Source organism: Limulus polyphemus, unplaced genomic scaffold, assembly GCF_000517525.1.
Source record: "Limulus polyphemus unplaced genomic scaffold, Limulus_polyphemus-2.1.2 Scaffold22, whole genome shotgun sequence".
Lineage (NCBI taxonomy): Eukaryota > Metazoa > Arthropoda > Merostomata > Xiphosura > Limulidae > Limulus > Limulus polyphemus.
The window spans coordinates 499553-522082 of record NW_013665632.1 but is presented as its reverse complement, the minus strand read 5'-3'; the positions used below and the strand labels follow the sequence as shown (position 1 = coordinate 522082).

Below are 22530 nucleotides of genomic sequence, written 5' to 3'. Positions count from 1 at the left end.
CTTACTGTAGATTCCTCAACTTTAGGTCCCAAGAAGTCAAGATTATGACCAGTGATGATTAATAATCTATTGTAGCCAATTGTATGGTATAATATCAATATCTGGGGACATCCTACAAGTGCAATGAAGTAACTGACAAAACTGATATGCAGTGATTTTTGTATGGTTTTATGTATTCATCCCTACCTTGTTTCTATACTTTTTTAACATAGCCATTAATACATCATACTTAATTTTAGAATTTTTTTATTACTTGTTCCTCCTCCTCTTTTAACAATTTCATTGAAGTAGATTGATAAGTGAACATTTGCTTTATTTTTGTAATTAAATGGTAATATATATTGTTAATGTCATATCAGTTTTGTCAGTTTCTTCATTGCACTTGTAGAATGTCCCCAGATATTGATATTATACCATACAATTGGCTACAATAGATTATTCAGTACTAACTGGAGTACCCGTCCGTTGCACGGGTGAAATAAAAATTTGTTTGTAACAAAGGATAGGAAATTGTCCTTCTATTTTATTTTTTGTAACATAATAAACATTAAAAGTGCAAAAAAAATTAAGGCACCAGTAGTGAAAAGAAAGACAGTTTTTTTCAAAAATTCTATAAGTATGAAATTAGATGGGAGTCCACCTCACTCATGACCTTCCTGTATGGCTGTGTCATGTTGTGCTGAATTGGTAGTTTTTGCGAAGTTAGATATGAAATTAGATGAGGTCCAACCCCCCCCCCTCCCTCTCATGACCTTCCTCATCTCATCCTGCATCACTGTGTAAAGTTTGGTACTGATTGATCAAGAAATGTGGAAACGTGTAAGGAACAGATATAAACACCTATATTGACGTTTATTTATATAGATTACTGATCATAATCTTGACTTCTTGGAACTTAATGTTGAGGAACCTACAGTAAGGAAAGAACATACGAAAAATCTATAGACGTATCATCCCTATAATCATGTTTACCTTCTTTTTTTGGCACGCCCCCTAGTGGCACAGCGGTATGCGGACTTACAACGCTAGAAACCAGGTTTCGATACCAGTGGTGGGCAGAGCACAAATAGTCCATTATGTAGTTTTGTGCTTAACTACACACAAACGTACAAATCTTTTTGGCACTGCCATCCCTACATCATTTTACTATTACAAAATGTTTTTGTATTACTTGTTTAATGACGTTCTTTCCCCTGACTGAAAATATGCAATTTAATTTAACTTTTTTTTTACTCCTTCACATCATGCATGACATAGAAGTTGGCTATCTAAAGACACCGATTGTGCAGTGTACAAAGCATTGAGTATCCTACATGTTACAGTCATCTGATGTTAATCTATTATTAGTTGGTAATTCCCGTTTCACCCTGTACTTAAGTTTTAAAAGGAACACCAGGTTTCTGTAGAACAGCAAACTTCCAGGGGTAATGATAACATCGTTAACACTAGAATTGTGATTTTTTAGCTTAAGTACGAATTATCGTGCTTAGTAATAGCCTGTTTCCAAGTGCTCTTAAATTGCTTTTATGTCGTACTAAAGCAATTGCGAAAACTTCGCACTTTTTTTTTGGCTAGCGTGTGAAAAGAAAAAAAAAAGAAAGATGAACACTTTGTCTCTTTATCTAGTTCCCAGTTCTCTACTTTAGCAACACTTTTCAATGATATTGGGAGTCTCACAAGTCCCTAGAATTATAGGACATGTTCCAAGAGGCTTAATAATATTGTTCTGACAACTTTGCCCTAAGATACCTATCTTTCTATTGCGGGCGTTTGTTTTCATACGACTATATTTCTATTCTGTGGACGTTTGTCCTAAAATAAAATATCTTTTTTTTTGAGTGAATGTTTGCCCTAAATCAGTTATCTTTTTATTGTGTGGACTTTTATCCAACTACCACAGTTTCAACGTTTGTTTTATTCGTTTGTTGTTAAGTGCAAAGCTACACAGTGGTGTCTCTGCGCCCTGCCCACCACGAGTATCGAGATCCAGTTTTTAGCGTTATAAGCCCCCAAACTTACCTCCGTTTGTCTTAAAATAATGTCTATACAGATTATCAGCTGAATGTCTGTTTGACCTTGGACGACTGTTTTTTATGTTTGTGGACGATCGTCCTAAAACAGGGGCTCTTCGGCTGTTGTAGTTGAATACAAGACACGTACATTTCAGTGATAATTGCCACAGTATAGCAAAATAATTGTTTGAGGAAAAATGCTCACACAAATGAAAGCTAACGTATTAGAAATGCTCACACAGTAGAAAGTTAATATATTAGAAATGCTCACACAGTAGAAAGTTAATGTATTAAAAATGCTCACACAGTAGAAAGCTAATATATTAGAAATGATCACACAGTAGAAAGCTAATATATTAGAAATGCTCACAAAGTAGAAAGTTAATGTTTTAGGAATGCTCACACAGTAGAAAGCTAATATATTAGAAATGCTCACACAGTAGAAAACTAATGTATTAGAAATGCTCACACAGTAGAAAGTTAATGTGTTAGAAATGCTTCCACAAATCAAAGCTAATGTACTAGAAATGCTCACACAGTAGAAACTTGATGTGTTAGAAATGCTCACACAGATCAAAGCTAATGTATTAGAAATGCACACACAGATGCGCGAAATTCCAAAACAAAACAAAAAAACTTCTCTTCTAAAAACACTAGTAGTATATTAACTATAGGAAGGACCTCTATCAGAATCTCATTCCTGACCTTTGGTGACCCAGTTATTCTTCTCTCTTTTTATTTTTTTTCAATTCACACACGTTTTACTCCAGATACACGCACAGATGTTTATTTATCCAGCCGCAAGAAACTTCTTAAGAATAGAAATTTACACGTTAACGAAAACTCATTCGTATTTCTGTCCCTCAAGTTGCACAGAGAGAAACGGACTAATTCTCCAGTTAAGCCTAGTGCGAACTTGTTTGTTTGTAATCAAGCACAAATGTTCACGATAGGCTATCTGTGTTCTGCCCACCACGGGTATCGAAACCCAGATTCTAGCGTTCTTAGTCCGCCGACATACCGCTGTGCCACTGGGGGGCAGCGCGGACTTGAAGAGTGATTCATGGAAGTTAGAATTTCACAAGCACGTGTATATAATTTTCTTCTAAAGATATTATTTATCTGCTTCAGTTAACTGCAGCTGTCATGTATTAAACGCATTAGCTATAGCCAACCCCTACCACAACTTCTTGTCTGACCTTCAGTGACCCAGTGATGTACAGGTTAGTATTCTTGCTCCTATTTTTTTATTATTTTTCATTTCACGTTCTTCCAAGAAGTCCTCGTGTGAACTCTATGGGTACCACGAAATATTATTTAGAAAGCAATAACATCCTGCATGAGGCATTCGCGGAAGCTTCGATCAACTCCTTTCTTTACGAGAAGGTAGGATTGGAAACACAAACAACTTTTAACAGTTCTGTATGCAACTTTCACAATTCTGTTAAAATTACAACAACAAAAAAAAAGCCAACAAAGTTGTACAAAGGCTAATGTGTGTGGTACTGATAGCTTATAAAAAGTTTTTAAATACATGCATATATTTGTCCTCTATGCGCATGTGTTAATATACAAATATTCACATTTTTTTATAAACTACATACATTTATTTGTTCAAGGACAAATTATATACTCGTTGTGTGAACATATGCCTTGAGGCACGATCAAGTATCTTTACGAGGAAGTTTGTTTCAAACAGCTTTCTATTGTGTGAACGATTATTCTTATTAACTGTCTTTCAATCGTGTGGACATTTGTTTTCTAACAATTATCGTTCATTGCGTCAGTGTTTGTCCAGAGTTATTTTTTTTTACCTTGGCGTTTGCTTTAAAACAGTTTTACTTCCATTGTGTGAGCATTTCTAATACATTGGCTTTTTACTACGTGAACATTTCTAATACATTAGCTTTCATCTGTGTGTGCATTTCTAATACATTAGCTTTCCGGCATGGCCAGGTGGATAAGGCGCTCGACTCACAATCTGAGGGTCGCGGGTTCGAATCCGCATCCCACCAAACATGCTCGCCCTTTCAGCCGTGGGGGCGTTATAATGTGACGGTCAATCCCACTATTCGTTGGTAAAAGAGTAGCCCAAGAGTTGGCGGTGGGTGGTGATGACTAGCTGCCTTCCCTCTAGTCTTACACTGCTAAATTAGGGAAAAGTTTGTAGAACCTTCTCTTACTAGAAACAGTCTACATTACTACTAAAACAACTGTTTTCTAGGACACGAAAAACTCATGAGTTGTTAAAACTCTTATTGGATTTCATGTATTCTGACCAACACGTGCTGTGAATGTTGTCTATTTTTTATTTGTGAGTAATATAATATTATACTACCTTAGATAAAAGCTATAATGCTGTTTTATAGGCACGCATTCTCATAATAGATTCAGGGTATTAATCTTATACTACACTATATATACATATAGTTCAGTAACTTATCTGGATAATGTCAAATACTGGAATACTATAGTCAGGTAAAACTAGATTATTAACATTTTTACTAGAATGTAAGATCTGTGTTACTGACATGGGTATGAAAATACATAAGTTGTTTTTAACATCAGTATATTTATAGTTATTAATCCAAAATAATTTTATTTCACATGTTAGGATATGTCTATGCTGTTTTACGTTCTTCTCATAGAATAAAATGTACATTAAATTATCTACATTTTCGATTTTCAAAGCCAATTCATTTTAATCACATTTAATTCAGTTTAATTTATTTCTTCACAAATAATTATAGATATTGACGTATAGACTTACCGAGTGTTTTATTTATTCCTTTCTGTATGAGAACATGCCCTATTTAATGAAACTTTTGTCAATACGTAAAACAGACAGTTCTTGTGCAAAAAAAAATTAAATAAGACATCAGCGTTTTTGTTACTTGCAAAATAAGTTATTTGTAAAGTTTAAAAGATATAAATTACAAGAAACTTTAAAAACTCTACATGTTTCAGTGGAAATAATTCCACCATCTTCAGGAGACTAAACCACAAAGTACACATGAAGTTTCTTATAAACCTATGTACGTGTATAATTAGCATGTTTTTATAGTGGCGCCATTTACAATAACGATTTCCAAAAGTTTACTTCCGTGGCTCCTGGGCTAAATCTCTATTTATATTCATTTTGTTTTTAACCATTTCTAAGGATTCTCTTATATTTAGTTCATCCTTTTCCGTTACCTATTTAACTATTTTTACATTATCCCAGTCAACAACACGTATAGAATTCGCCACATGTTCTCGTTTTATTAATTTTATTTGAAACTTTTGCCTCCTTATCTAATAGCCTTTTACCATTCTTGGCGCAGTATAATTCTTTCTGAGTCTGAAAACGATCATTTATAGTTGATTGAATTCACACTTTCAGTAAGATAGAAAATAATATCCTGACTTATTGAAATCAGTTTAAAAAAGTATTACACGTTATAACGTGCGCTTCGTGTCAAACGGTTTAATCCAAATTCCAATTGGAAAAAGCTAAATAATTCTGTCTAATTAAATTGGTTTTGAAGTCAAGCACAAAGCTACAGAAAGAGCTCTGGCCACCACGTGTGTCACTGGTGGGGGGGGGGGGGCTGGTCTAATTGGAAATTGTGGGAGAGTTAACTTTAAACTTGGATAATACTTGAGCCGCTAAAAATTATTGTCGCCAACGTTTTCACTCGAATAGGCAAATATACTTAGGATTTTCTCAAATTGTTTTATGCAGTGGCAGGCATTGTGTTCTATTTTGTGAATTAACCTTTGTTAATAGGTTTTAAAACGTTCTGTGTCGTCACTTAATAAGCAGATATGTGGATTGTAATTTTTGTAATAAAGTTTACTATATTGTAGTATTACTGTGATGCCAAGACAAGTTTTCTTAGCACTGTAGTTTTCTTCAGAATTCTAGTAAGATATTATTATAAAAGTGTAAATTATTACAATTTTCTTAATAGTTGAAAGAGCTGAATATTTTGCGTTGTTGTTAAATCACACTTTAACTGAAACACAAGTTAGATATTGTGGCGACATCAAGATGTTTGTAGTGAGACTAAGAAACGTATCTGATCTACTATTACTCCTCACCAATACAACCAATTTTTCGTCGTTTTCATTATTCTTGAGAATAAAATCCTCGCTGCTCTTTGGTGATGAATATGCTAGTGAACATAACTGGAGTGAGTTATTGCTGTTTAAATAATTATCGTCAACTGCTGAATTTTCTTTCAACCAAAGTCTAGTGAAAGCAGATACGTTAAAAAACTTGATCTGGTTGGTTTGTTTCGGTTCACTCCTTGAACAATATAATCCTTGACCGGTAACTGTAACCTAAACCTAAGTATGCATAAAACAATGGGGTATTAGAACACTGTGATGACGTAACTTTATCGTCGAGCCAAGCATGAGGTGGTCATTGTCACACAAATTATGTTTTTATTTCAGATGTATTCTTGTATTTGTTTGTTTGTTTAAGTGCAAAGCTACACAACTGACTATCTGCCCTATGTACACAACAGGGATCGAACGCCAACTTTTAGTGTTATAGGTTCTCAAGCTTACCGCTAAGCCTCCAAAGAGGGTCATTTGAATTATTTCGTTCACATTTCTAGCTTGTACGATAAATTATAAATTATTGCATTTGTTACTTTTTGTATATAACTATTAGTTGAAATTAGATACAAAAAAGCAGTTTTTGATGTGAAACAATAATGGCAACAAAGCTGAGCAGGTTCTGAAACATTTCTTATGAAGAAACCACAGGAACTGAGCAGACTTTGAAACATTCCAGACAGATATACTACAGAAACTAAACAAGCTTTGAAACAATTCTAACAGTGATACCAGAAAAACTAAAAAGGCAAACACAGGCTTTCAACACTCACACTGTACTTTATGTTCCTTGGAATTCTCTTCATGACCAATGCCAAAAGCTAGGTATATTAAAAGGTGCTATTCGTGCAAATAAAATCATAAGTTCCAATACCGAAATTTTTCGAAAAAGAAAAGTGAACAAAACTATTTTCCTCCCACTGTTGTTAATAAAGTAATTGCTTCTTTTGAAACTAAGACATAAATTGACACAGAAAATGATTGTTCTGAATATGTCCTTGTTACTTGTATTTTATCAAACTTATCTCATGCTATCAAAAATTTTGGTTAACAACAACCAGAGAGTATAAAATTGATATTAAAGTACAATTTACATTTTTACCTGTAAAAAAGATATGTCAACTGCTATACAAAAAGTATATGAATAATACACGAAATGTGTATACAATTAAATGTACAGATCGCAAAAGCTGTTATATTGATGAGACAAACAATAGCTTTTTAATCGTTTGCATGAACATTTAAAATCTCCATATCATGTTTTTGAAAACATGTCTAGGAATAATCATTCTTGTGATTCTTCTTATGTAAAAATCCTCAGCAGAGAGAACAACATTAAAAGAAACGCTATTGATAAAAAATATGACCCTTAACAAATACAAAGGTGTTCATTTCTCTCTATTTTAATTCCCTTCTCTCTTTTATATAGAATGAATTTCAATATTTATAATCAGGCCTAAAAGTTTTATTTATTATACCTGAATCTGAAAGATCATTGATAAATTATTTCATTGTTTACAGTTGGTCAGTCGTATGCTCGTATATTACTATTCTTTATTAATATATTATTATTCTATATTACTATATAGATTGTTACTCGATTCTGTTTTTTTAATTAGATTTAGTTAGCCTCAGTCCTTGTATCTCACATGACGATGCTAGGTAAACCTGGTGAAACGTTGTGAATAAAATAAAACAAAAGTTTTAGTACATATAACCGGTAAAAAGTTTTGTGAGGCTGTGAAATTGTTCTGACAGATATACTACAGAAACTAAACAGACTTTGAATTAGCTGAAAGAGATTTCACAGAAATGAGCATCTTTGAAATACTTCTGATAGATATACAAAAGCAACTGAGCAACTTTTCAAACATTCCTGATAGACACTTTGTAGATACTTTACAGACAGATCTGGTAGAGAAACGTCAACTAAAACGATTCATCAAATAGAAACAAAAATACCACTTCTCTACAATTTTATTGAAATACGTTTTCGCTGATCACGAGTAATATGAACGCCACATTCTACTTCTGATATCGGAGGACGAAGATAGTTATTTGCACATTTACGTCATCCTCGAGAAATCTACAGTCATTTATGCACACAGTTATACACGTCAGTTTCCCAACGTCCCTTCAGTATAACTTAGTATATCATTAACAAATTAACACAAGAGAATAAGTCCATTATGGCTTAGTTGTCAGTATCAGTTCCTGATTAACGGTTTCAGTAGTAAAATCCAAATTACTTGTTATAGGTTATGTTGCTCAACAGCTGAAGTTCTAGTCATTCCTTTACATTTTCTTTTCTTAACCCAATGAATTACGTAAATAAAACATAAAGATTTCCTTACGCTTTTGCATTACATAAACTTATCTTCAATTTAAATTGTAATACATTCTATCAGGTACTAAACCAAACTTTAAATATTCCATAAGGTTGATTTAATCGGTTTCAAATATCATCCTATGGCTCAGCGGTAAGCTAGAGGGCATATACCACTAGAATTCACAACTCGATACCCGCGGTGGGCACAGCGTAAATAGTTCATTGCGTAGCTTTGCGTTTAAATGCAAATAAACAGTTTAAAATAAGTTCTCATTTTTACACTTAAGTTCTACCACCGCTGCTGGTTTTCTTCACAGATAAAAGATTGATGCATCATTGTTGAAAGGAGGCACCTTTACACCAGGAATGCAAATCTTATAAGATTCAGAAACACAACCTTCACGATCTGAACGGATTAAAAAAAAGTCCGTGTTACTGTGTTACTGCTTTTATAATCATAAACGAACGCATTCAAACTACTCCATGTTAACGACGTATAATGGTTCTAACAGTAGAAATGCGTTACGTCACCACTTTATGGAATTGTGAGGTTGCATGAAACTACTTTGTGTTAAAAACGTATAAAGATTAACGGAAGAAATGCGTTACAATTACCCTTTATGGTTGCATGCAGTGTAATTTCACAAACTTAAGATAATACAATCCCATATATTAAACAAATGTGTAGTGCATAGACGTGTTGTTTAAGAAAGACCCATAATTGTTTTTTGAGAATAATGAAAACATTTAAATAGTAACGTAGGCATTAATGTAATTTTGTCCATAGTTTTAATTATGATTATTATTAATGTTTCTGGTATATTAAATTGCTTATGGATAAAGATTTTAGAAAATTTTGCAGCGTTAAAACAAACATCAAGTAGCAGCATAAATATCTATAAAACTGAGTGTTTATCGTTAAGACCCACAGAAACTTGATTCACGTATATATATATTACTAGGGTGTCTACAAATATGGCCCTTATATAATATGTATAATTTTATGATGTCTATATATGACATTTGCGTAATACGTATAGTCTTAGGATGTCTAGAAATATGACATTAGCATAATATGCATAGTAGTGGAATATCTAAAAATACGACACTAGCATAATATGTATTGCATTAGGATGTCTAGAAATTTATCATTAATATAATATGTATAGTTATAGAATGTTTAGAAAAATTAAATTAACGTAATATGTATAGTTTTAGTATCTCTAGAAAAATGACATTAACATAACATGTATAGTATTAGTATGTCTAGAAAAATGACATTAACATAATATGTATAGTATTAGTATCTCTAAAAAATAACATTAGTATAATATGTATAGTATTAGAATGTCTAGAAGTGTGACATTCACATAATATGTATGGTATTAATATGTCTAGAAATATGACATTAATATAATATGTATAGTATTAGTGTGTCTAGAAATATTACATTAACATAATATGTATAGTATTAGTATGTCTAGAAAAATGACATTAACATAATATGCATAGTATTATATCTCTAGAAATGTGACACTAGTATAATATGTATAGTATTAGAATGTCTAGAAGTGTGACACTGACATAATATGCATAGTATTAGTATCTCTAGAAAAATGACATTAACATAACATGTATAGTATTAGTATGTCTATAATAATGACATTAACATAATATGTATAATATTAGTATCTCTAAAAAATAACATTAGTATAATATGTATAGTATTAGAATGTCTAGAAGTGTGAAATTCACATAATATGTATGGTATTAATATGTCTAGAAATATGACATTAATATAATATGTATAGTATTAGTATGTCTAGAAATATTACATTAACATAATATGCATAGTATTAGTATCTCTAGAAATGTGACACTAGTATAATATGTATAGTATTAGAATGTCTAGAAGTGTGACACTGACATAATACGCATAGTATTAGTATCTCTAGAAATGTGACATTGGTATAATATGTATAGTATTAGAATGTCTAGAAAAATGGCATTAACATAATATGTATAGTATTAGTATCTCTAGAAAAATGACATTAACATAATATGTATAGTATTAGTATCTCTAGAAAAATGACATTAACATAATATGTATGGTATTAGAATGTCATTAACATAATATGTATGGTATGAGAGTGTCTAGAAAAATGATATTAAATAATATGTATGGTGTTAGGTTGTCTAGAAATATGACATTAACATAATATGTGTAGTATTATGCTGTCTAGAAATATGACATTGCATAATATGTATAGCCTTATGGTGTTTAGTAATACGACGATAATAGTTTATGTATAGTATTTGGATGTCTACTAACGTGATATTATTTACTGTATACTACACATACATAATATGTACATAGAAGATTATGGTTCTATAAATATAGCAGTAATGTACACATCATTGTTTTTTAAGATTTGTATGCAGGTAGAAACAAAGAAATGAGTTGGTGTATTTTTTCACAGTACTTTGTTGTTATTATCTGATAGGAGCTATAATTAAAAATGTAGAATGTTTCCTGGTTATCACCACTTATAATATTTTACTTCAGTAATTAATGTTAGTATTAAGAAACGCTTTGTGTACAACTCAGTTGATTAATAACACAGGCCTGCGATGGTTTTATTGTCTTGAAATTTTTATATGTTCTACAGTAATTTCTGCACGTTGAATCCGAAAATGATATCCATTTTTTTTCTCCATCATTTACAGATTTTTCACAAAACGTCATATGTACTTTTACGTAAGTGAATCATTTTAATTGAAATATGGTCACATTTTGTTATGTTTAAAATATTGACAACCAATGGCTATAGATTTCTCAAGACCAATCGTGACGTAATAGTCTTATCTATCGTTCTAAAACCCACAAGAAACACATCGCTAGAATATAAACAGTTAACAGGCTGCATGACGTATTATTTCTGGATAGTATTTGTTTGTGCGTGCACTTTGACTCTGTCTTTTTTCCAATATTATTTGTTTATCGCTATGGCAACAAGAGGTGCGTAAATAACCCAAACATACTGTGTTATATTTGTGGTAAATTTGTTGTAAAGAAACAAAGGTAAAACATTACAGAATTCGTCAAAAAAGTATTACGCGTATTTTGGAATAAAACTGTGAGACCAAGACAAATCATGGGCTCCGCACAAAGTTTGCACCGTTTGTGTCGAAGAGCTGAGACAATGGACTAAAGGTAAGAAAATGTTTTTGTCTTTTGGAATTCCAATGGTCTGGCGTGAGCTTAGAATCCACGGTTATGACTGCTGTTTTTGCTCATGTAACGTGCAAGGCTACAACACACAAAATAAAAAGGAAATTTCTTATCCAGACCTTCAATCTGCTATAAGATCTGTTGCTCATGGACCTGATGTACCTGTACTACTCCACCAGAGTATCGTGATACAGTTTCATCTGATTTTGAATCTGATGTCAACAGAAATGATGATAGAGATTGTTTTCAACCTGAAACGTCTGGTGAACCATGACTTTTTACACAAGGTGAACTTAAAGATTTGGGTCTTCCAAAGGATTCTTCAGACATTTTGGGTCCAGTCTTCGGGCTAAGAACTTATTTTCTCCAGGGACATCATTTTACTGGTTTCACAAATCGTGAGAAATAGTTTATACCTTACTTTTCACAAGAAAGTTCACTGGTTTATTACAACAATATTGCTGAATTAATACCAATGCTAGAAGTTGCAATCTATGAACCAAGTGAGGGGTGATTGTTCATTGATTCCTCCAAAAGAAGTCTAAAAGGTGTTCTCCTTCACAATGGTAACATATATAAATCTGTTCCTATTGTTCATTCAGTTCATTTGAAGGAAACATACGAAAATCTCGAACTTCTTCTTAATAAGGTCAAATACAAATAACATGGTTGGCTACTTTGTGGAGACTTAAACGTCCTTTGTATGTTATTGGGTCAACAATTCATTTATACAAAGTTCCCCGTTTTTTGTGTGAATGGGATATCAGAGCACGAAATCAGGACTGGCTAAAGAAGCAATGGCCACGCAGAGTCAGTCTGATACCAGAATCGAAAAACATTGAACGTAAAAGTTTGATTGACACAAAGAAAGTCCTATTACCTCCATTTCACATAAAACTGGGCTTAATGAAGCAGTTTGTATAGACCTTAGACAAAGATGGCGACTGTTTCAAGTATCTATGTGGGAAGTTCCCAGCTCTTTCAGAAGCGAAACTTAAAGAAGGGATTTTTGTTGGACCTCATATTAGGAAATTGACTTCGGACGAACAGTTCAAAAGGATGATGAGAAAAATTAAAAGGAAGCGCGGTTTGCCTTTATAGGTGTTATTGACAATTTTTCTAGAAACAACAAATACCCAAATTACGAAAATATTGTGAATAGCATGCTCGATAAATTCAAAGAGTTGGGTTGTAACATGAGCTTGAAAGTTCATTTCTTAAACTCACATATCGACTATTTCCCTGCAAATCTCGGTGCCATCAGCGAAGAACAAGGAGATAGGTTTCATCAAGACATCAGGGAAATGGAGATGAGGTATCAGGGAAGGAGGAACATCAGCATGATGGCTGATTACTGCTGGTCATTGAAACGAGATGCTCCAGACGCAATACATAAAAGACCACAACACGTAATTTTGAGACTGAAAGACGTAGATTTCACAAATAAAATCAGGATGAATGAGGATGCATATCCGTTTAACATCAATGTTTTCCTTTTTCTTCAGTTTGTTTGTATTTTTATTAACAAACATAATAATAATAATAAAATGTTCCTTATGATAAACGAAATAATAATTTGATCTAAGTAAGAGTTGTTGTTTTTTTCTTCCCGATTTGTAAAAAATCCTTAAGTGATAGAAAAAAAAAGAATATTATTTTCGAAATCTGCGTAGCTGAATTATGAAAATTCCGTTATTAAAACTAAAAGAACTTTTATGAAGTTTAAATTCGCAGGCACGTGTATTTATTTAAACACTGACCCGCCGATGTAATGTTCGTACACTGGTAATACTACCATTAAAACTTAACTTATACAAAATTCTTGAAGTTGTTTTCTTTCCGTGTCCTAATACATAGAAAGACATGTTTTCTAGGAACGTAAAGAATTGAAAGTTTGCAAAGAAAACATTTCGAGACCTTTATTTCCAATATTACACACGCTATCTATTGTCAGACCTTTGTCTCTGAGTTATGTGCATGAGCATTTCTGGTTTCTAATGTTTCGAACTGTTACTATTTTCAAATGAATCGCACTTTGCACAAAAAAAAGGTCTGCATTTTTCATATTACACTTTTAATTATGTCGATAGCGCTATATTCGCGCTTATCAAGTCTTTTCTACATGATTTTTTTTTTACTTTTACGCTGTCTATTTAAACACGTGTAACATTCAAGCTATGTTCTTTTTAAGATAGCTATAAACTGGATGTCCATTTTATTAGAACCGCCACGTAATATCGGATTTGACTACCTTTCGCCTTGATAACAGCTTGGATTCAGTATGACATAGATTGTGCCCCATTGGTCGAGAAGTAAGGTGTGCAATTAGTTCACAAATACAAATAGATCATGCAAGGTTTAATTCCATTCTAAATGTGCTGAATTAGGCTACTATTCAGTGATTGTGGTAGCCAAACAAAGTAATTATGGACAATAAGAGTACTGTAAATTTTACGTTTTTGTCTATCAAAATTTACATGCAGGATTGAAACGCTGGTTTCATTGTAAATTTCGATAATATATGCCTTTCTTAACCCTTGGACTGCGACTGCTATAAACGCGCGCGTAAATTTTGCGAGTTGTACACTGCATACTGTATACTGAGAATTAGAAATCAATGAATTAAGAATTTAATGGACCATACCTCTACTACAAGAACATTTCCATAACATCATACCACCTTCAGCGGCTTCTACTGTTTAAACAACAAAACAAAGATCACATCGCTCATGTGGTTTTCTCGACATTTTACTCTACTATTATACAGGCAACAAACAGTTTTTGTTTGTTTTCGCTCTCTGTTCACGGCAAATAATCGAACCCCGGATATTAGCATTGTAAATGCGTAAGCTTACCGCTGACCCACCAGGGGAGGGAACTACAGAAAACACTGAAAAGCTACTCATAATTTCACATCACATCTTTCATTCTCCACAGTTTGCATATCATGTTCCACAGAAACCGCGTTTCCTGTTTGCATCTAGGATAAGCTGTTTATTTTCAGATGTTTTTTTTTTCTAATCTCCTTTGCATTCTGAATATTAATTAACGAATCGGTCAGCTGCGAAACAATGTGATGTCCGTTTCACTTTATACGCGTATCTAATCGTCTACGTTCAGTCACCAGAAGTTAGTGGCATTCAGTTTTTTTCCTGCTTGTAGACGTAATCGTTTTCGATTGCCATTTTTGATAGACTTTAATGTCTTTTGGCGGCCGACATTCCTTCTAATTGGTCAACTACTACTAATCCATGTTGAAGTTTGGAAATTTTAGTTGTTTTCGTTCGTTGTCTTATAGGCTTATCATGAAAAGACAATATCTTCACATTTACCAATAAGAAAAAAGCCTATTGCACATTTTAAAATACAGTATTTTTACAAAGTATGAATGGGTCGTAATCACGTCGACAATCGAGATCTAATTAGCAACCAAGAGTTTTGTAAGTTATGAAGGTTGAAAATGTTACCACTTGCTGTACAGATTAGCTTGCTTAACATTATAATTATCAAAATAATTAACATGTAAAGAAATTCAAAGCTGAAAGTATGTAGATTGTTGATCTCAATTGTCATTAAGAATTGTCTATAATTGTGGTCACTCACTCACAACTATTATTCAATTAAACATTATAACAATTTATGAAAAGTTATTAACCATCAACAGAACAAATAGAGTGACGTAATCTCTGCGAATAGGTTACTCATGTAAATTTATTCTTACTGACAAGACTCATAATAATAAAAGTATGAATTATTCAACAATTTGGGTAGCAAAAACCAACAAATAATAAAGAACCTAATAAATCCAGTAAACTCTTTGAAGAAGATCGTTAGAATTGTTTGTTTGTTTTGAATTTAGCGCAAAGCTACACGAGGGTTATCTACGCTGGTCGTCCCTAATTTAGCAGTGTAAGACTAAAGGGAAGGCAGCTAGTCATCACCACCCACCGCCAACTCTTGGGGTACTCTTTTACCAACGAATAGTGGGATTGACCCCCACGGCTGAAAGGGCGAGTACGTTTGGTGTGACAGTGATTCGAACCCGCAACCCTCAGATTGCGAGTCGAGCGCCCTAACCACTTGGCCATGCCGGGCCATATCGTTAGAAGTGTAAGCTAATAATTTTCTGAAATTCTTTCTGCTTGCTCAATCACACGAAATAAATAAAACATGCATAACTGAACAAACTTTCGTTATTAGAAATACTGATTATTGGAACCTCACATTTTTTTCTTTGTTGCTTACAAATGAAATATTGAAGCAAAAAATATTTAATTATAAGGCTTGTTATCTCATAGCAACCAAACCAATGGTATCTTCTGCTATTCCCATAAACTAAATAAACACATTTATTTACACGTTTAAAATTTTCTTTTTTTATATTTTACACATTTTCGTGGAGTTATTATTTAGAAAATTTTCCGAAGAATTTAATAATTATGCATAAATTCATAGATAATAGAACGTAAAATAACTGATATTTTTTACATGTCATTTTTTTATTTAACGTGTTTCATAAATGAGTCTATTTGTTTTATTAGAGTAAATTTATCTGCTGTAGCTTGTTTCCCAGCTATGTACATTCGATATTTTCCCCCTTGATATTAGGTGGAGTCACGTGCTTTTGTGTCTCACGTGCAGGACGTGACTAAAGTAAGAATGACCTTTAATAAATGATAAGCTAAAGGCTTACAATTTCCAATCCACTGACTACACTAAAACACACTGATCATTAAGAGACTTAAATAAACGAAATTTAAATTGTTGCTCACTAATCTTAGTTCCTTCAGCATTACCAGTGTATATATATTTATTACTGTTTTATTGCCATCTTTACTGACTCTTATAATCTTCAGCTATTTTATATACATTATTAGAAATAGTCTTTACTTCCTCAATCTAGGTTTTGACGATGTTTCTTTTTTTTTCATGCATTAAACGTTTATTTAAATTCCACTTTTGAAATGAATATGGTTATTTCCACTCTTCGTTGTATCGTAAATCAATCCCACTTCATAGGTACTTTGGTGTTAATATCAGAAAAATCTCTCTTTGCCGTTTCAAACTGATTGTAGGCTTTCGAGGAAAGCCGTACCTTATTCACACCAGCTCGATGAAAACCGATAGTGTGGTTGATAAAACTCATTAAATTCCCATAACATACAAAACATAAAAGTGAAGAGACAGACATAGCACGGACAGTACATTCCTGCTACGTCCATTTCTGAAGTTTATTTGTGTTGGTACTTTTCATGTTTGGCTGAAGGTTAACAGGAAGAGGAAATATATAACAATCCTTTCCATGTGTAAAATTTAAAGCTCCAAAATCTGAAATTCAATCTCACCATTGCTTTAGAATCTATTTCTCCTAAATAGCCCACTTCTAGCTGCACATCCGTAAAAACTGGCCCTTGAATAAAGAATAAAATAAACATTGATTTGATGTCGCTTTTGTCGGTATACTTAAATTAGCTTTAGTAGACACAGTACTAGGATGCTATACCAATAATGTTCTATAAATCTAATGCACTATAGTAGTCATACATAAAGGAAGTTTTAGCCTATTATTCGCATTTTTAAATAGAATAAATGCATAATCTAACTTCAAATCAAAATGAATTCGTTTCCTCTGTTATTATTCAGTCTCGACTACACTCAAATTCAAATTCAATAATTTATCGAATGTTTATTATACGTTCCCTTCCAGTTTTAGAACATAATTTAGAGAATTTTTAACCGTTTTTATTTTTCTGTATTTATAATGACTTCATGTCGATTAAAGTTCTAACTTAAATGTTTTAATGGCTTGAAGTATTTATAATCATTGAAGTAATATATTGCTGTTATTTTTATTATGCAGTTAATCTTAAAAGCGTAAATTAAAAAAAAAGATTGTAGACCTTTAGCAAACTAAGAGAACGATATAATAACTTTCATTATTAAAAATAAAGATCACAGCAATCAACAGCATCACATATTAATTATACATTGATAGTATAGAATTATAGTTTATATTAAAGAATTAAAAAATATATAGTACATTTCACTTTTTGTCTCCCCTCCAAAAAAAATTAAGGGTTGTTAAAATTAACGTCCAATTAGAGCAAGCTACTTACTTATAGCATAACTAAAACATCAACTATATCTGACCAAATATATTTTTCTTACGCCCTTACTTACAGTCTTGGCCAAAATGTTTGCATACTTTTCTTTATTGATGTTATTGTCTGCATACATGGAGTAGTTATTAAGTAAATGCCCGAGTAGTAACAGAGAAGGTAGCGTATGATTGGACAAACAAGTACGATTTGTTATTCTGGTCTGTATAAATTGTTTTTATAATTTATTTTTCAAAACACAGATACACACGTGTTTTGTGTAAAAAGGCGTGCTTTTGGTATAATATTTTTCGGAACAAATCAATGTTTTGCTCAGACAATTTCAATGTACTTGGTGTAGAGTCATGCCTCGTCACGTGCCAGAAGTTATAGGGCGTTAAATTGTTCTACTGTCCAAAAATGGTATGAAGCAAACGGACATTGCCAGAACAGTAGGGTACCCCCAGTGTACTGTATCCAGAATTCTGAAACGTCATCGGACTACTGGAAAGACTACTAGTAGACGTCGAAAAACTAATGCCCAAGATGACCGTGTTTTGATCAGGTTAACACCTCAATATTTGCAAAACCTTATTACAGGAATGGTATGAACACATTCATTCCAGGATATCTAGAAGAAGTAAATAGGAGACTGACCAAACAAGATTATTTTGCAAGAAGGGCTATCTGCAAATCGATATTAACCGAAATTCACCGCCGTCACCAAGTTATTCGTGCAAGACAGCATATCAACTGGCGACATGTCATCCTTTCAGATGAGTCCTGTTTCCGGCTTGTTAAAGCTTTGGTAAGATTTGTGTTCGTCGTTTGCCTGGAGAACAGATGAGGAAAAAACATCTTTCCCACAGAGAACACATAGGAGATGGTGCAGTATACGTTTGGGCAGCTATTCATCACGGTAAAAAACTGCTCATCATATCTTCCGGGGAAACGTCAATGGCGCCTCCTAGAGGCATCACATGGAGCAAAGTTTGTCAATATTTTTTTATTCCAGGATGACAGTGCTAATACCCACATTGTGCATATTGTACAGGATTATCTCGACCAAGAGGATGCTACAAGATTGCCATGGCCAGCAAAGTCTCCAGATTGTAATTCCATTGAGAACTGTTGGGCAGAACTGAGCCGGAAAATTGCTAACCACGACCCTAAACTAGCTACTGTAGCTGAGTTGCAGTGCCTTATAATGACAAGTTGGAAGTAAATCACAGTGGATTACATCAATAACCTCATCGACAGCATGCCACGTGGCTTTGTGGAGGTTATTAGAGTACGAGGAGGACCAACCAAGTACTTAATGTTTAATATGAACTGATATAAAGTTACAAACGCTATTTATAATAAATTGATATTGTATTTTGTCATTATATATGCTTTAGTAAGGTTTTGTTGTGATAGGTGAAATGCTGAATTACACATCTTTCTACAGGTGTCTGATAAAATTATTTGCCGTTCTAATAAATCGTTCATGATGTCCATATAAGCTGTTCCATTATATAAGTTACATATGTAGATGTTTAATATAACATGCATTTCTCAGTTGGACAGTGCTTAGTGTATTTGTATTCCATCTTATTAATAATGATCTAATATGTTACAAAATATGCAAACATTTTGGCCAAGACTGTATATAGATTAGAGCGTATTGTTTCATCAGTTGTGTACTCTCGCTTTTAACGATATTTTCGGTTGTAAACCCAATAGTATCTCACGTGATTCGGCCAGCTTAGAATACTTAGACTAGTCCTAGGTACAACTATTAAGCTCGCAATGGAAAACAACCTCTATAATAAAAATATAAAAACAAAAATTACAATTAAATATAGCAAAAATAGATAGTCTAAAGATTCTAACCAATACTGTTAATGAAAGTAAGTTTAAAAGATAATAGAGTATACCTCACTTAGGTAACACACCACAATTAGCCATTAGCTTTAAGTACTGTCGTAAATTTTAGGTTCGTTGAACAACGTAACATCATTATAATCGTGTATAAACTTAATTTTCTAAAACACTAAAAACGCCTTGTTGTCAAAGGTAATACGTTACTGACAAACATAAAGCACACTCAAGCACTAATGTGGATCATGCTGGTTCTAGGGACGAATAAATGAACTATACCAATGTTGGATTTCTGGTTTATATGTTTATAGACTTACCGTTAGTGGCGTTTGGACGAATAAACCGATCATAATTCTTTTCTTTGGTCAACTCATGAAATTTTGTTTCTGAAAGAATCTCATTGGTCCTGAAAAAAATAATTATTACAGTACTTAATACTGTCAAATTAGTTGTCAAGCCTTAATGGATCTAAAATTACAGTACTTAATATTGTCAAATTAGTTGTCAAACCATAATGGATCTAAAATTACTGTATTTAATACTGTCAAATTAGTTGTCAACCCTTAATGGATCTAATTTTCCAAATATTTTGTAAAAATAAGTATATTAACAAGTACACAAAACACTTTTTTCTGGTGCATAAATAGGGTAACAGCTCATCCTGAAATTCCATTATTTTCTCAAAACGGTTTTGATAATATGTTTTGCAACGTAAATTAGGGTAACAACTCATCGTGAAATTCGATCACATTCTCAAAACGGATTTGATAATATGTTTTTGACGTAAATTTCTAACTAGATTAAAATTTTTAACATAATTTATGACTAATGTTCAGCGCACAAATAGAGTACAGTTGATGAATACTTCAAAATTCAAATATTTTGAGTACTTTTATTAAGATAAAAATATCATTGCTAAAAATTCGAAACCATATTAAATACTTACTTAATGCTAACTAAAAGCGTGATTATGAAATTCACAAAATGCCTTAGATCTCACTGATGGAGAGATTTAATTAAAAAACTGCAACAATTGTTTAAAATACAAATTAAAAATGATAGAAATTAAAGACAAGATAAAGAAAAAATCCATCCTGTGAACATAAGAAGTTGAATTATAAAACTTGAAAAACAAAACGAAGGTGTTAGTTGTATTTTCAGTCTTATAAGTACTTGGGCTAAACGACCAGTTCAGAGAACCGTACGGTTCAGGTATAATCGTCCTTATAGTTTTAAATTATTAAACAAGAAAAGGAAATCAGTCAGCAGCACCCTCTCCCCTACAAGGGCTTGTCTAACTCCTTAAATCGGATGACAAGACTGACTATCACTTTTATAATACGCTTGTAGTTGCTCTTTGAAAGTTGGAATGATTTGTTTGTTTGTAATTAAGCATAAAGCTACACAATGGGCTATCTGTGCTCTGCCCACCACGGGTATCGAAACCCGGATTCTAGCGTTGTAAGTCCGCAGACATTCCGCTGTGCCACTGGGGGCAGTTGGAATGATCGATAAGAAGCCCAACACGCTAACCACAGGCCTGGCCCATAAACATGTCAAAGAATAGTGCTATTTCTCTGTAACGAAACTGGTTAAAATATTAATTGCATAAAAATGTTAAAAACTATGGACAGTGCAAGACATCAAAAACTGTAGGACATTCTGCATACAACTATACTGGAGTCAGGACATAAATATTGAGAATAACATACTTCATGAGAGAGGATATACATATAAGTTAGATGTTAAATGTTTCTCTCTGAAATGGAAAGCTCGTAGTTGCGTGACTTACATTTTCCCATACATTTCCGAAAAAAAAAAAACTCCAGAAATTGTGTCCTCTGTATCCCTAGCGTCTACATGTCAGTCTTCTATAAACTGGATTGTCAGAATTCCTATATTATTAAATTAACTGACAACGGTCTGTACATGTTTGTTTTCTTCTACTTTTACAGAAAGAGATATATTTGAAAAATAAAGGCTTCGCAGGAACTTTGTCTGTATTGTTTGTTTGTATGGAAATGGTTTGATTATATTTAAGGACCAAAAATATGTAGTTAACTTTGTTTACCATATTTACAGTCCTAAAAATGATTTAATTACCTACAGTTGTTAGTACTTTGTAAATAATAAATAAAAAGTTTCCTCTGTTTTTATAGATTAACAAAGGAAAAAATTTTTATTTACTATTTACAATATTTTACCATATTTACAGTCCTAAAAATGATTTAATTACCTACAGTTGTTAGTACTTTGTAAATAATAAATAAAAAGTTTTCCTCTGTTTTTATAGATTAACAAAGGAAAAAATTTTTATTTACTATTTACAAGATGCTAAGAACTGTGAGTAATCAAATCATTCCTTAAGACTCCCAAAACGTTTTGCTTTTTAATGAATCAATATCATAATGAAGTGTGCTAATAAGTCATAACATTGTGTAAGCAGCGTAGGAAATAATATGAACATGGTCTCATAATTATCATGAGGCAAGGCGATTGTTTGTACATTGTTCGTAGAAATGTGATAATCAAAAAGTCAAAGACAATAACGCAATAACAGAGGCTCCAGGATCTGATCGGTGGGTGTAAATTTAAATTGAGTGGAAATAAACCATAGCCTGCAGTTAAAGTCAAAGACAATAACGCAATAACAGAGGCTCCAGGATCTGATCGTGGGTGTAAATTTAAGTTGAGTGGAAATAAACCATAGCCTGCAGTTAAAGGGCTAAATTTTATTCACACAGAAGGAAGAGAAAGAAATAGGAATAGATTAAATTCAAAAGGACACTTGCAGTTAAAGAAAGAAGGTAAATAACCAAATAGTTAAATCTGGTGAGACTAGAAGCGTTAAACACTTCTTCACCCCCTCAGCTTTTACCATCGTTGATT

The 22530-nt window shown here is 32.8% G+C and overlaps 1 protein-coding gene across 1 annotated transcript in view; it reads right to left on the bottom strand.

Moving 5' to 3' along the window:
* LOC106458341 (glutamate-gated chloride channel-like) overlaps positions 1 to 21447 on the bottom strand; it is an 80730-nt gene extending 59283 nt beyond the window's left edge. Inside the window, exons 1-3 of the mRNA XM_022384895.1 lie at positions 21434 to 21447; positions 19959 to 20047; positions 17026 to 17090 (exon numbers count right to left, since the gene is read on the bottom strand). Of these exons, the coding sequence (XP_022240603.1) occupies positions 17026 to 17090; positions 19959 to 20047; positions 21434 to 21447 (168 nt within the window). The remainder of the gene's footprint in view (positions 1 to 17025; positions 17091 to 19958; positions 20048 to 21433) is intronic.
* Positions 21448 to 22530: the final 1083 nt, after the last annotated feature.